General features: G+C 38.4%; 1 protein-coding gene across 1 annotated transcript in view; it reads left to right on the top strand.

The window, feature by feature from the left end:
* ADGRG6 (adhesion G protein-coupled receptor G6) overlaps positions 1-16,820 on the top strand; it is a gene marked incomplete at both ends in the record, with an annotated part of 129,578 nt that overhangs the window by 109,069 nt on the left and 3,689 nt on the right. The window contains 4 exons of the mRNA XM_084257908.1: positions 992-1,088; positions 3,871-4,154; positions 14,256-14,357; positions 15,489-15,641. Of these exons, the coding sequence (XP_084114034.1) occupies positions 992-1,088; positions 3,871-4,154; positions 14,256-14,357; positions 15,489-15,641 (636 nt within the window). The remainder of the gene's footprint in view (positions 1-991; positions 1,089-3,870; positions 4,155-14,255; positions 14,358-15,488; positions 15,642-16,820) is intronic.

The following is a 16,820-nucleotide window of genomic DNA, read 5'->3' as shown; positions in this document are numbered from 1 at the left end:
GGTGCAGTGGTTGAGCGCTGGGTTGCGAAGATTCCCACAGCCTCTGCAGCGCCGGTTCGATCCCCGGCCTCCAGCGAGGGTCCCACATGGCGTGCAGACCTCTCCTGCCGCCCGCTGCTCCCCTCAGCAGTGTACTTCGGTCCTTCTGCCTGTTCTGCTCCCTGCTCTGACTCTCGTGAATTCTCTTACCCTCCCGCACTTCTGACGTACCCAGTGCTTGTAAAAATAAATAAATAAATCTTTAAAAAAATTTTATTTAAAAAAAAAGATATATTTATTTATGCATACAATAGCTGAGGTACAGGCCAGATGTGCGGGAGAGTGAGAGGATTCACCAGAGCCAGAGCGGGGAACAGAACAGGCAGATTGACTGAAATACACTGCTGATGGGAGCAGGAAGTGAGTCAGGAGAGGTCTGCTCTGCCGTGTGGGTTGCTCCCTTGCTGGGAATCGAACTCGTGCTGCAGAGGCTGCGGACTGCTTCTTAGGTTGCATCTTAACCCCTTGTGCCACCAGGGAGGCCTTGATTGATTCTTTTTATAGAAAAAAGGGAGACTATGAAGCATTTAAGTCCCCATTGTTTTCCTCCACTTTTCCTAGATTTTTCTTTATACAGAATGGGACAAAATAAGCGGCAATAACTTACCTCCTGAATGCTGACAGTCCACCAGACATCATTAATGAGACCACATTTTCTGGTGCTGACTTCAATTGAAGTCAGGTTTTTGGTTCTCTAGTGGGTATCAGCAATCAAACAGAAGATTAAAATAGCTGTCATTAAAGAATATGTTTTGATGATTGCCGATTAGACTGGGGGGTTCCTTATCAAAGAAGGGATTTTCTTGTTTTTAATCAAATTGCCAGGTCTAAGAAATTTGATTCTGTAATATGAAGTGGTTTATTTATTGTTTTTCTTGCTATTACCAGTATTATAAGGCACTTCAGGCGATCCTGAGAAGTTGCTTATATATATATGATCTTTTTATAACAGGTTTGCCGGCCTTAGTTGTGTCAATTGTACTAGTGAGCAGTGGCAAAAATAAAGTCTATGGAAGAAAAAGTTATGGAATAGAAGAAGGCGGTGAATTGTAAGTAATACAGCCCGGTTGGAAATTGATTTGTGATGTTTAAATATCATTTGCTAAAATTTAATAGATGTTTCCATGCCAGTAGTGGGCCTCTTATTCTGGAAGGTTGAAATGTGTTTGCATGCTCTTGTCAAGGTCTCTGCTCCACTACCAATGAGTTTAATTGACTGCCCCGAAGTGTTTGAGATGCTTTTCCACATGAACATAGTGCCCTGCCAGATAGGGAATTTCCTTTTTTATACTAAACCTTCCCTTTTTTAAAAAAAATATTTATTTATACAAGAATGGGGGGTACAGGCCAGAGGCGTGGGAGGGTGAGAGGATTCACCAGAGACAGAGTGGGGAACAGAACAGGCAGAATGAAGAAATGCACTGCTGAGGGGAGTAGCGAGTGAGACAGGAGAGGTCTGCTGCACCATGTGGGTATCTCCCTAGCTGGCTGGGATTGAACCTGTGCTGCAGAGGCTGCGGACAGCTTCACAGCACTGCGTTCAACCACCTGCACCACCAGGGAGGCCCTAAACCTTCCCTTTTGGATCTTTAAGAAAGAAAGAAGGAAAGAAGGAAGAAGGTTGTGAGGGAGAGAGGGAAGAAGGGAGGAACTCCACGAGCACGTGAATAACTTGGAAAATTCCATTTAGACTCAGATCACTGAGGCTAAGATCTTCATATTGTTCAAATTTGGCAATTCTCTCCTGTTTTATCTAGCACATATTGGGTACTTAATAAATGTATGTTAATTGAAAGAGTTACTGAGAGCCTCCCCGGTGGCGCAGCGGTTGAGCGCTGGGTTGCGAAGCTGCCCGCGGCCTCTGCGGCGCTGGTTCGATCCCCGGCTGCTCCCCGGCCACCGGAGGAGGGTCCCACATGGCGCGCAGACCTCTCCTGCCGCCTGCTGCTCCCCTCAGCAGTGTACTTCGGTCCTTCTGCCTGCTCTGCTCTCCGCTCTGGCTCTGGTGAATTCTCTCACCCTCCCGCGCTTCTGACTGTACCCAGTGCATGTATAAACAAAAACAAACAAACAAATAAATAAATGAATAAAATACGTGCCTCTTAAAAAAAAAAAGAAAGAGTTACTGAATGAGTCTCATCTTGAGATGAGATCTGGGAGGCACATCTCTGTGCGTGTTGCTTGGTTGGAGAATACTTGACTACCCAGTCCACATCCAATCTCTGTCCATTCGCTCACAGCCTCTCATAGTCAAAAGCAGCATTCAAGAGCTAGTAGAAAATAAATGTAAGGATTTTAAGGAATTCCCATATGTAAAGAAAACTTAACTCCAGGACAAGCAAGCGGTATTAATTTGAGGACCTTTACAATTAAAATATATCAGACATAGAAGTAAGCGCACAAGTCTAAGTAAAAATTTTACAAGTATGTTAGTCAATTCTTCTTGGTTTTTAGGGCCTCCCTGGTGGCATAAGGGGATAAGCACAGCACTGTGAAGCTATCCACAGCCTCTGCAGGGAGCTGTGGCACAGCAGACCTCTCCTGTGTCGCCCGCTGCTCCCCTCAGCATTGTATTTCAGTCAGTCTGCCTGTTCTATTCCCCGCTCTGTCTCTGGTGAATCCTCTCACCCTCCTGCACATCTGGCCTGTACCCCAGTTCTTATATGCATAAATAAATCTTTAAAAAAATCAAGTAAATTTAGTAAATAGTTGTACAGTCCTCTCTCACACTGAGAATTGACTATATACTAGGAATCAGGCTATAGAACTTAAAGACTTTTTTCAAGATATCTTTTGCCATTGTGAGGTCATGCTCCAGTGTGAAAAGCTGACCCAGAATGATGATCATTTATACTAAGATATTAGGATGAATTTATTGATTTTAGTAAGTCATCCAGTTTTTGAGGCACCTACGTATCTCCATAATATTAGGTAATATTAATGGAATCTAAAATGGCAGCATTTATTAATATGACTCATAGTATACCTTACACATAGTGCTGTTTTTAAATTACTTTCATCTCTTTTCTGATTTATGTATCATTCAGAATATCAAGTACATCCTTCCTGAACTTAGAACAAAGTTATAAACAATGTAGCCTTTTAATTGTACAGAACTGTCAGTAGAAGAATATCCTTGATCTTCAAGAAAATCTTGCCACTTCTATACCAATTATATTGATAAGAATTATTTTGTCTACAGTAACAGAATGCACAATTATATGTGCATAGGAAGAATTTACCTTCCTCACATGACAAGAAATGTGAAGTGGGCAACAACCTGGGCTGATTTTGTGGTTGAAAATGTGACTGCTGCAGCACCACGCTCACTTCCATGTTTGAAGCAGGAAGAAGGAATACAGGCCTGCTGGTTGAGTCCACCTAGAGTAGCTCCCCAAAATTTCTTTAGTGGACTCTGCTTCCATATTACTTTGTTACACCCCTTACATCCAAAGGAGATTGAGAAAATGAATACTTATGCTTCCTTTTCACTGGAGGCAGACACATAAAAGAAAAGGGACTTAATGGTGGTTTGGGTGAGCCTACTGACTGACATTCTTCATCCCATGCAGACTTCAAGAAGCCACCTTGGGGCCTCCCTGGTGGCCTAGAGGTTAAGTGATATCCGCAGAAATCCCAGCTGAGCCCGGAGAACCTTATGTAAACAGGACATGCTACTAAATCTCTCTCTCTAGCTACAGTGACCACACCTGAGGGGAGAAATCCTATACTGTCAAAATACTAACAGGGATGTAAAACAATTTTATTTAAAAAGAAAATAAAGTGACTAAATCTTTCCTTTCATCCCTCCTTTTCTTCTTCTCCTGTAAGCTGTTGGATTCTGAATCCCTTTGTATTTTATGTGAGCTGTGCTGGTTATTTTGGAGTCATGTTTTTCCTGAACGTGGCCATGTTCATCGTGGTCATGGTGCAAATCTGTGGGAGGAATGGCAAGAGGAGCAACCGGACCCTGCGTGAAGAAGTTCTCAGGAACCTGCGCAGTGTAGTCAGCCTGACATTCCTGCTGGGCATGACGTGGGGATTCGCTTTCTTTGCCTGGAAACCATTAAGTGTCCCTATGATGTACCTCTTTGCCATCTTCAACTCATTACAAGGTAAGCTAGATGGTACCTGAACACTTTCCACTTTCCTAATTTTATTTTCTAATCTTACATCTTTACAAACAACTTTGCTTTTGGAGAGATGTTGTACTTTGTTTCTTCTTCCAAGTGTTGACTGTAATTCCAGGCACGGGGTACTCAGGGAAAAGGCCTTGAATGGAAAGATGAGGTAGAAAGTCAGATTGTCTTCAGTGATGCATCCCAAGCAATCAAATAGTACCTAGCAGATAATCGGTGCAAAGAAGGAAGTATTGCAACCTGTCTGAATATGGGACAGAGAGGTCCCCCACAGAAGACGACTTTTACTTTGCTCAGTTTTGCTGTTTGTGTTCTTCATGGACCCTCTTCTTGTGTGGGTTTACTGCTCTTGGCTAAAAGTGTTTAGATTCTGTGCAAGGACAGAGCAATTTATATTGACAACTTGGCTTCTTGGATTTCAAAATAAATACCAGACTCCAGCTTAGATACACACCAGTTTTCATGGCTTAGCACGAGGAATGGCAATGTGTTCAACAATTCAACCAATATTTGCTAATTCCCTACTTTGTGCAAAATTACCAAGCTTCTTTCAAGGAGTTGCCTTCTTTCTGATTTCATAACACATAACGTACAGTAATCTATGATGATTTAACTTTTAATCTTAAGAGAATGTATATATTGTTTGCTTTTTGAAAGTTGAATGGCATTCTTTTAGTTCTCGGCTATACCCTGTAGTGGTAAAACTCCAAAAGTTCAGAAACACCATGAGGTCCAGTCTCTAAAAGGGATAAGGTGATGAAGTTTAGGGTCTTTCTAAGCACTCCCAGCATACCTGAACCTTGCAGGTATGTGGGGAAGGAAGAACTGAGGCAAGTTGAACAAATCTGACTTGGGTGAAAAGCAGGTTTGGTTCTCACCAAATGAGATGCCCAGGCAGATGATCCCCAGATATCTGCCCTAAGAAAAATCTGAAATCACCTGTAGTAAAGTGTCTGCATATCTATAGTGTGTGTATCTGCTTTGCTTATCCTCCTAGGATTCCCACTAACTCATAAACGCCTACAAAAAAGAAAAAAATATCTGTCATGTAGTAGATTCTCAACAATTGTTAAATGAGTAAGTGGACAGAGAAAGGGAAGTGCTTTGGGGATTGCAGTCAGAGACTTCCTTGGCATAAATACACAGCTAGTAAATTTTATTCAGGTTGATCCTCCCAAAACAGAGGAATTATGCAGGATCATTATCTTTAGTAAATAGAATAATAAGCCTCAAGTATATCTCAAAAAGTTGGAGATGAAATAGGTAGTAGAGCATATATCTGGTGAAGTGGAGCTTTGGAAAGTGAATATTTCTCTAATCTCTTCTGTAATATATAACACAAAGTACCTAGGTAAATACTGACAAAAAGTGGACATTAGCTTTAGAAATTTCATGGTTTTATATTTCAGGATTGTCCATGAGATGTTAACGTGCCAGCCCAAACTTGTTTTTGCTTCTAGAATTTCCTGGCAGTTTCAGTAACATTCAGCAGCTACAGTTGTCTGTTCAGCTCTGTTTTCGTTAATGAAAATTGGGATATTTTATTTTTCCCAGGGTTGGTCTCTTTTCGAGGGAAAAATGTTGTAAACCATCACCAACCCTGTGTTCTTCATAAGACACTAACTTTTAACACTGATTTTAAATTATGTAAATTCAGAACAGATTTCTACACATCCAATGATAATAAAAACACCTCCTAAAAAAAAAAAGAAATTTAAATTAAAAGGCAGTGATGTGGAGCGCATGTGTCTGCTAACAATTGCTTACTGGCCAAGCTTATGCAGAAACTTCTCAGGAGGCTATGGAAAGTCACGTAATGATTTTAAGTTGAGCCATTTTCTGAACCTTCCAGGAGAGGCTTAGTGGTCATTAAAAGTATATGCTTTATGAAAAGAAGCATGTAGAATTCCAGCAGTTTAAAGAAACAATTTAATGAATGCACAGTGAACTTGAGTAGTCCTTAAGCAAGTTTATTATGTTTATTAATTTTATTTCTGATTTTCTTCTGTCTAGAAAAAAAAAAAGAGAGAAATATTGATGTGGTCCCTGCCTCATGGAACTTATATCTTAGAAACAAACATTTATCAGATTAATCCCCATATGCAAAATACCTGATGTATTGAGAGTACATGGCCAAAGACTTGTCTAAGCTGAAATCTGAAGGATCAATAAGAATTAAGTAGGTAAAAGATGGGAGTAGTAGCAGTATAAAACTATTTGAGACAGAGGGTATGTCTGTAATTTGCTCTAAATTATGAGTACAGCATATACTCAAGGAATTAAAGGAGAGTGTATATTACCTGAGAACAGAGAAAGAACAGGAGATCTTCAGAGTTGTAGTGGGTGTGGCAGGGTCTAGACTAGAAGGTCTGTATTTTGTTTTTTGTTTTTTTTTTTTAAAGATTTACTTATTTATACAAGCACTGGGTACAGTCAGAAGCGCAGGAAGGTGAGAGAATTCACCAGAGCCAGAGTGGGGAGCAGAACAGGCAGAAGGACCGAAGTACACTGCTGAGGGGAGCAGCGGGCGGCAGGAGAGGTCTGCGTGCCATGTGGGACCCTCTGCAGAGGCTGCGGGCAGCTTTGCAGCCCAGCGCTCAACCGCTGCGCCATCGGGGAGGCCCATAGAAGGCCTATATTTTGATCTTTTAAGAGCAATGAAATGTCTTTGAAGGGTTTTGACTTGAGGGGTGACCTGATCAGATGTCTATTTCGCGAAGGTACAGCTGGTCATGATGTGGAGAATGGATGAAAGCAATTCAGTTGTGTCTGTGGGGAAAGCAGATAGTAGGCACTTGGATGAGATAAGGCTGTGCAGTACTTTAAACTATGGTGGAATTGGGGTTGGCAGAACTGGAGAGACATGAGTATAGAGTCAAGAGAAATGACAAAACATGGGCCTCCCCGGTGGCGCAGCGGTTGAGTGCTGGGTTGTGAAGCCGCCCGCAGCCTCTGCGGCACCAGTTCCATCCCCGGCTGCTCCCCGGCCACCGGAGGAGGGTCCCACATGGCGCGCAGACCTCTCCTGCTGCCCGCTGCTCCCCTCAGCAGTGTACTTTGGTCCTTCTGCCTGTTCTGCTCCCGGCTCTGGCTCTGGTGAATCTCTCACCCTCTCGCACTTCTCACTGTACCCAGTGCTTGTATAAATAAACAAACAAATAAATCTTTAAAAAAAAAAAAAAAGAAATGACAAAACATTCACCATTGGTTTGGTCATTAAAATAAACTCTTATTTGGGGGAAATCATTACGCTAAGAGATGTTCTTATTAGTGTAATATAATATATTGTCATTCGCTGAAGCCTCTAATACTTCCCTATGGTGAAAGAGTTAGAGTATAATACAATGTTCTGAAAACTAAAACTATGTCAAACAAAGTTTAATCTTCTCAGGTTTAGCTTGTGGTTGAGCATCTAAAATCATTAGAGTCTTCACTATGAACACCTCAAGTCACTCTGTCATGTTAAAGAAGTGGGCCTTCCAGGAGAGACAAGTGCTTGAGCTCAGGCTACAGTGATATCAGGAGTTACATATGGGGGTGGGGTGGGGTGGAGAGGCTTTTGCTAGCAGATTTATTTCTATATCTTCAAAATCTTGATTCAATCCTGTTAAAATTCCATTTTATCTATTCATGAAATACGTGTATGCGTGTGTTTATAAACACATACATGTATAATTATGTGGTTATTCACATAAATTTCTATGGCCTATATATAAAAAATTTGTGTAGACTTTTATATTTTTTGTTTTATTTTCAATACATATTTTTATGTTTATTTTAATTTGGTTTGTATTTTTATCTTTTATGTACACTTACCCTCTACAATTTAATTGTTAACAATTGTGCTAAATGGATATCTGAAGTCACATAATTATGTGATTGTAACTAAACTGTTACCTACTTAAAAAAGCAAATTAAATCATGAATTGAATCAAGATCAAAACCAAGTTTATTATTTTCTGATTTTCCATGGTATACTATTTTGTCCTTTTTATTTTACCTTCTTCACTTGTTAAATGTTAATTCTTCAATTGATTTTTTTTTCTAAGATTAAAAGATAAATAAATCTTCTAAAATAGTACAATTACAATTCTATCTGCTTGTGCTACCTTTGCTGTTTTCTCAGGAGGAAACTGGCAGATCATTTCACTAGAAATTCAATATTTTCTGAAGAATACAATTTTGAAAAAAAAAAAAAAAAACTATGACATACAAAGTGGTATTTAAATGAGAACAGATGTTTGACAATCTTATCATAATCTTATCATAATCCACATGCCTGAGAACATTAGCTTATACTTCATGAAATAAAATGTAATTCATCCTAAAGAAGTAAAAGACAATTCCCTGGTTGCTAAAAAGAACTTAGCCAAAGTCTTCTTGTGTGGTTGTCTCTTGGTGACATTGAGGCACTTGTAGGATTGAATTATTACTTTAAGATATTACACATTCTCATCCATGTTTGTTTCACAAGCAATAAACTGGTGTCTCAGACTATATAGTTTTTTCATTAACTGAGTAAAATTATTTGACACTATCAATTAGACTTTTCTAAAATATAGGAATTTTAACTCTCCTGAAAAGTTTATCAGAATCTAAAGTCTAGTTCATACCAAGAGTTTGGTCTTTAACTTTGCTTTTACAGGCATGTAAACAGTATTGATTAACAGTCTTGAGTGTAATTAGCACATTTTATGATTGTATATATAACCCCATAATAAATTGCAACATAGAATTTGCAAATAGAAGTTGCTGTGGTGTACACAGAAGGATATTATCGGTCTACTCAGAGATAAAGTTTGCCATTAATTAATTGGAGAGCAGCACAACTAATTCATATTTGTATAGTGTATTGTGTTTTACAAAACATTTCCATCATTTGCAACATTTGTTTTACAAAACATAACATATATGAGCTGCAAATCTGAAAAGTAGGTGCCCAAGTTAGAGAATATATTATCCATTTTATAGATGAAAAAACAGCACAGAAAAGTTAGTAACTTTCCCAAGATCAGTTTGAATCTGACAATGTAACATAGCACAGAAAATTATGTTATTAAAGCATAAGCAGAAAAGTAACAGAAATTACTGCCCTTTCAGTTTTTTATTTCAAAGTTTCTAGGAAGTGGGCCTTCCCTGGTGGTGCAGGCGGTTGGGCACAGTGCTATAAAGCTGTCCACAGCCTCTGCAGTGCGGGTTCAATCTTGGCTGGCCAGAGAGAATCCTACATGGCGCGGCAGACCTCTCCTGACTCGCCCGCTGCTCCCTTCAGCAGTGTATTTCATCAGTCTGCCTGTTGTGTTCCCTGCTCTGTCTCTGGTGAATCCTCTCACCCTCCCATACCCCAGTCTTGTATTTATGAATAAATAAATCTTAAAAAAAAAACAACAAAGTTTCCAGGATGTGATTATCCACTTCCAGTTTAAAAAAACTGTTAACCAATATATTTAATGATTAAATTAAAAATTTAATCTCTTACCCTTATTCAACAAAAATCATATAGTGAAATATATATGTATTTTTAAACATTTATTTATTTTTATACAAGAACTGGGGTACAGACCAGATGCATGGGAGGGTGAGAGGATTCACCAGAGACAGAGCGGGGAACGGAACAGGCAGACTGAAGAAATACACTGCTGAGGGGAGCAGTGGGAGAGACAGGAGAGGTCCACTTTGCCATGTGGGATTCTCGCCGGCTGGCTGGCAGGGATCGAACCTGCACTGCAGAGGCTATAGACAGCTTCACAATGTGGTGCTCAACAGCCTGCACCATCAGGGAGGCCCTAGTGAAATATATTTTTATTAATTATTTGAATCCTACTAATAAAGTAAATTAAATCAAATTATGTTAGGATTCTCCTGATAGGTAAGATGTGCCATAATCACATTTGCAACACACATAGAGAACTGGGGTCAAGATTCAAGGATGAACAAGCTTTAAACCCCAAACATCTGAAATGACATCATGTTGACTGAGATATTACACACTGCAAGGAAATAAATTGTTCATCCTTTGGCAGGGCATTTTGTTTCACAGAGAATTCATTTTATAAAGGGCACCTTGGTAGTATGAAAGGAGGACCCAAGTAATTCCCAAAGAGAATCACAAATCCTAAAGCTCCCAGCCTGCAGGCAGCTGTCAGAGTCTGTGACAACAAAACATAGGAATTACTCAAAATTTTGAATTCAGGCTGGAGATGGAGTTCAGAGGTCATCTAGATCATTTTTTAAAAATTAGTTATCTAGCGTATATGGCCTCTTTTGCCCTAACACTTGATTTGATTGATTCTTGATTGATTTTCCTATCAAAATTCCAGCCCATGGGCCTGATTAAGATACCCTACACTCACCATTAGCACCCACTCTGATTCCATCCCACATTCCTTATCTATAGCTGTCTTTAACCCCTTCACTGTGTTTCTGAAACTTTAATATCCATCATAAGATATTATGATATGATATTGTAGGCTATTCTTCCGCAGTGTATTTCAGTCAGTCTGCCAGTTCTGTTCCCCACTCTGTCTCTGGTAAACTCCCTCACCCTCCCATACATCTGGCCTGTACCCCAGTTCTTGTATGCATGAAGGGATGAATCTTTAAAAAAAAAAAAGATAGTAGTAAAAGAAAGGCAAGAGTGAGGTGGAATGAGAGGTAGAGAACTGATCAGAAATCTATTCAGTTAAAATGTGCCTAAGTTTTTGTTTGCTAATAGTTCTAGCATGAAATCTGGGTTCATGGGGTAAACTAAAGAATCAAAGTTGTAATTAACTGAAGAAACTAGTGTGAAGGAAGTTTGGCTTGGGGGTCTCAGTTGTGGTTTTCAGGTGAAGATTCACCAAAAAAAAAAAAAAAAGACCAACATGAAATCCATTTTTTAAGATACAAAGGTTTCATGAAACTAGCACTAGCCTGTCAAGATGAAGCACTGGCTTGAATTCTGAATTCAGTCTTTTGAGCCGTTTTTAGCTTCCAACTTTTATGGGCAAAGTTCCCTATTCCCTAGTCAGTTAAATAAAGCTCAAGGCACTATGAAGAGTAAAGGCCAATTATCATGTTTCCTGGTCGCAGCTGAAACCCTTTCCAGAAAGCTATTAGGGCATATTTTTCCAGGTAGTATGAAGATCCTTTTTGAGGTACAGTGTGGTTGATCTGAAGATTCTCAAAGGGAAAACATACTGTAGAAAAAGAGCACAGATGATAGAGATACAAAATCAAACATTCTTTTGGATGTTAATGTAGAACTCTAAAGTTATGTGATTTTAGTTTTGCTTCTGGCACCAAGATATGTAGGTAGATAGAAAAAGAAAACCTCAAAATTTAAGACGGGCTAGCCCTTTGTTTTCTTTCTTTGGCCTCCAAGTGACCTTGGCTGTCTTGCTAGTTTCTACTCCTCCTTCCTGAAGTGTTTGGAATTTCTTTCCATACTGCTTATGTTGCTCTTCCAGATGTGGGCCCCTACCACATTTCCCATGGCTGAGCTCTAAAAGGAATGTTTTGTGCTGGAAGAATTTTGGTATTTTCTTACCAGACTAACTGAAATTCATGTGAAAGGGCTAGTTACTACAAGTAAAATAACCTACTATGAGAATCCTATTCTGATTTAAAATGGAAAAATATCTCATAGCTTTAAGAAACTGCATAATGCCCTGGAACTGAAAAAATATTTGTTTATTCCTAAGAATTCTGACTTCCTAGGCTTATGATCTAATTTTATCCCATGGCATCACAATTCATAGTGTGAGCTGCGGAGCGTTTAAATGACTTGTGTCATATAATTTTAAAGAAAATGTATCAGATTTTGCTCCAGTTTACATACCACTGTCTTTTAAACTTGTTGGATGCCTGTATATCCACAAGGCAAGTGTGGTTGCATAAACATAGGCAATGTCATCTAATGTTTTGTCATTATGATTTAGAGCGGCACTGCACATCTAAAACATTCTTAAATCAATTTTATGTTACCGTGAACCTCCCTCTATCTGGTCAGCATCAGATCCTCAAAATAATTCACATCTTAGCATCTCAGAAAGACCAGGCAGCAAATCTGAGAACTGTTTCTTTTCCAATGACTGCAAAACACAAGACATAACTTCTAAGGTTTTTTTTCATCCAGTGGTATATATGACATTTAGGGGAACAAACAACAAACAACTATTGAGTATTAAGGGCTGCAATGTCTAGCAAAGTTTATTTTCTCAGCTAAAAGAAAATCATTTGCCTTCTAGTGAACAGTGACTGGATTAATGCCTGGGACAGGCAACCCTTAATTGGAGTTTATAATCTATTTCCTGCTCTAATACATCACTTTGCTAAACAATTGTCTAGTACATGGTTACCTTTGTTTTCCACTCTGTGACAAAATTATGTTCAAAGACAAATTCTGCAAATTTGACCCAGTGAACAAAAATGAAATAAACCCAAGGCAAAGGGTTTCTCTTTCTCAGCCATGTGCCCTACATTGACCTTGCTGTAAACTTCAAGCTTCCACTCTCCTTACTTTGTAACTGCTACCCACTCTTAAAAAATGAAAAATGAAAAACTTAAGACTCTTTTAACCAATTCAAATTGTTTATGCAATTTGGTGATTCACTGAAGTAGTGATGCAACACATGTGTGCTTATTAAAAGAATTTTCTTTTTAGTAAATGATGAGGATTTGGGGACTTAAAGGAGGGAGAGGTTTTGAAAAGCAATCAGATTTACTTGATTGGAGTGTGAAGATGAGGTCTAAACACAATGATGTTGACTCCCTATTCTCAGGGGCAGAGATCAGCCTTCAGATTCTGATTCTTGGGGTTTTGAGTGGAAGATATTTCCCTGCACAGAGACTGGTTATGCCCAAGCATGGGCCAATCAGTCTAAAACTGACATCCACTCTCCTTCCTGCATCTTCTCCTCCCATGCACGGCACAGGGATCCCAAGAGGGTATTTGTATCTGAATGATTCAAATTTGATCATATTTATTAGAGCTTTCTTTTTTAATTAGGAAACTTCCCTACCATATTAGTTATAATTTTAGACACATAATTGGATCTCTAGGATTTATTTCCTTTACTGATTATTTTATTATCAATGAATTATTAGCCATAAATTATATAATACTAAATAAAATATTTTACTTGCATTAATTATATAATGATAGAGTAATAATACATTAATATTACTAATTACTAATGTGGAAGAAGATTGGGTTCACACCATGCACAGTGGTTACTGTTTATTCATGATTGGGGAGTAAGGAAGAATTATTTGCTTGTTTTTAAAGAGAAATTTGCTAGAACATGCTTGGAAATAAACAAGTACAGAGGGAGAAATTGATGAGACAGTTAATAGAGGGATAAGATGAAGAAGCAAATTCCATGAAAAGGTAAAGAAGTTGGCTTCCAAGACATAAGTGATATAGTCAGTCTTTGATAGATATAGGAAATGACTATCGCTCTGAAGTCTACTTCACAATAAACAATATTTCTGTTTTAAAATAGTAAATAACCAAAGCTAGCTAGGTGGAATGATTGCATTTGCTAATATGTGGTCTTTTTCAGGTCAAAAGGGCGGGATTTTTTAATATCCAAAAGGGCAGGTTTATTATCAAAAAAAAGAAAAGGAAAGGGACACTTGTACAGACACAAGGAGGCAGAAAGAGCCAGAATACCACTTCTCTATAGCCCAAACTCATAATAACATGTACATATAAAATAGTTCAGAATATACAAATTGAAATAAATGATGAGTTCATGGGTTTTTCCATTTTTTCTTTTCTCCCCTAAACTTTATATGTTTTCATGTAATTTTTAAGCAAATGTAAAGAAAATATGAAATGCGTCTTTAATTGAGTTTAGCTTTTAGGTTAATTCACAGTCAGTACTAAACAGAACAAAGACAGGCTCAGATCCATGTAATGATTCCACTTTTATCTGACCCTCTGTATTCTGTTCTCAGTGATAAAACCATCTACTATATATGTACTTAAGATTCCTGACAATCTGCTTCATGACTCGGATGTAAAAATTTTTAAATAAACATGAATCTACATTTTATAAGATTTATCTTAAAAGCATGCTTCTTTTGTTCCAGGTATGTTTATATTTATCTTCCACTGTGCTATGAAGGAGAATGTTCAGAAACAGTGGAGGCGACATCTGTGCTGTGGCAGGTTTCGGCTGGCAGAAAACTCAGGTAAAGTGGCATGTTAGTCACTGGTTTTTACATCTAAGGGTTGGAAATATTCATCATTTGGTCTTGCGTTGTCAGAGCAACCCATTTGTCGCCTTGAGGGGCGGCAGTGTTGGAAGCGGATGAGGGCAAGATTACTCAGAGTCCATGTGGAGCAGTAAGAGGCCTGGAAGGGCTACATAGGGATGTAATGTGCAGCCGCAGCCAAAAGCAGTCTTGTATTTATTAGCATCAAATACAAAGGGGAGGCAAGTAAGTAGGGAGTGTACATGTGTGGGGAAAGCAGTTATTGGGGATGTAAGACTAGGGGCTATTGTCTGGGGTCGGGGGGGGGGGCGCCCTGTTTCTCCTGCTGGTCAAAACATGTTACTTCTATTCTAATATCTGCCTGCTGTTTTCAGCAGATACTGGTTTCTAGTATGTTCCTCATACCAGGACTTTTGCCCTTGGTGAGAGGCCCCTGCCTGACCCTACACCTAGCTGACGAGCAGGAACTCTGGGCACCAGGACAATATCCCTGAGAATAAGGAGGGCTGGGGATTACATACCCAATGTCAATGGTAGCTATTGTGAAGTGTGTGAAAATGCTTCATTGAAGGCTTCGACTATCAGGACGCCAAGAAAGCTAAAGACCATGGCCTAGCCTCCTGTTCTCTGAAGGAAAGGCGTAAATTCCACACACATTAATTGAGTTGCCCAAGGTTATATAGCTGTAACAAGTGAGCTATCCAAAGGTCTCTCTGTACTATACCTTCATTTCCACAGTCTTGAGATCCTTAGTAACATTATAACATTATTGGACAAAGAGATTCTCTCTCTCTCTCTCTCTCTTTCTCTCTCTCTCTCTCTATATATATATATATTATATATATAAAATATTATATATAATATATATTAAGTGCTTGAAGAAGAATATTACTATTTTACTTTTTTTTACTTGCTTTTCACCCTTAGAACACTAAAGTAGATTTTCTGAACAACATGTACATATGATCAAAGTGAAAATCTTACAGTTCCTTCAGTTTATGGTTTACATTCAATATTCTGGGTAAATTACATAACTGATGCAGTGTTGATTCTTTAGGTAGACCATGTCCCCCCAAAAGATTCACAGAGAGATGTCATTTCTTTCAGATTGGAGTAAAACTGCCACCAATATCATCAAGAAAGGTTCTGATAATCTGGGAAAATCTTTGTCTTCAAGTTCCATTGGTTCTAACTCAACCTACCTTACTTCCAAATCTAAGTCCAGCTCTACCACCTACTTCAAAAGGAATAGTCACCCCGGTGAGTTGTGCTGGCCACGGTGAAGACCTCTGGTTCAGATCTCACCATGTTTTCATTGAGAAAATTGGCATATCATGAAGATTGAAAGATCACAGTGCCCCATTGGGTAGTAGCTTTAAATTTGTGAAAATCAAATTCTGTTTGACCTTTCTGAATATTTGTGTTTTTTTAATTTTATAACTAAAATTAGCTATAGTCCTTAACTCTGAATATAATAGTAATTTCATTTGATTAAAACCTTAAGTTTAAAAAAATATGGTATTTATTTAAAAATTTATATATGTCTTTTGATTTAAGAAAATATAGAAATTGTGGATAATTTCAACATAGTATGAAAGTTACTTGGTAAGTCAACATAGCAACAGGAAGAAATAGCATCCTGGATATATGTTCTATTTAAGACTTAAGTCCTTAATCATTGGATGTGTTATTGGCAGTTGCTGTTAAATTTTTAATTAAATGAATGACCAGAGACCATTATACATGAAGGTGACAGAGGATGATGAGAAACACCATATCTTTGCTCATCTTCTAGAATTTCATGATACTTGAAATGATATGTATTCTGATATGGAGTATGTACATGAAAAATTCTGATGACAACATGGAAATAAAAATTGTTTTGATAGTCAGTGAGTGGTGTGAAAAGGTGTAATCTTTCAATAATATCAAAGGAAGATAGCAGGACTGTTCCTTTTAAATACTAATTAATCCTCAAGCAAGTAGCTGTCAAAACTTAGCACCCAACACTTCCTAATTAAAGATGCTTCTAAAAGGATAAAGAAAATACCTTTTTTTAAAAAAAAATTGGGATTTGTTTAGCTATTGAACATAAGCAGGGGTGAGTGGCACAGAAGAGTCATATTTGGCTTTTGCAAATAGGGAATGCATTGTGTGATATGTCAGTAAATGTTCACATTGCAAACACTTGTGTGACAAATGACCCTTAGGTACATCTGAATCCTTCTACATGTCCCTGTTTGTACCTCTGCCTATGCCTTCCCACTGGAGTGGCCACCGTCTGGGATGCATGATAGTATTGTGGGGGAAAATTTGAGTATTTTGAGAGCTTGTTAATTCCAAGTCAACTAAAGTAATATCTGAAAACTTGCAGCAGCTTAGGACAGTTTCCTGGAGTCAAGAATAATTTTTGGAATCAAATGAAAGCTGTGAACTTTT

Source organism: Talpa europaea, assembly GCF_964194135.1.
Source record: "Talpa europaea genome assembly, chromosome: 2".
In the NCBI taxonomy this organism is placed as follows: domain Eukaryota; kingdom Metazoa; phylum Chordata; class Mammalia; order Eulipotyphla; family Talpidae; genus Talpa; species Talpa europaea.
Note: the sequence above shows the minus strand (reverse complement) of the source record. Positions and strands in the feature narration are given on the sequence as shown.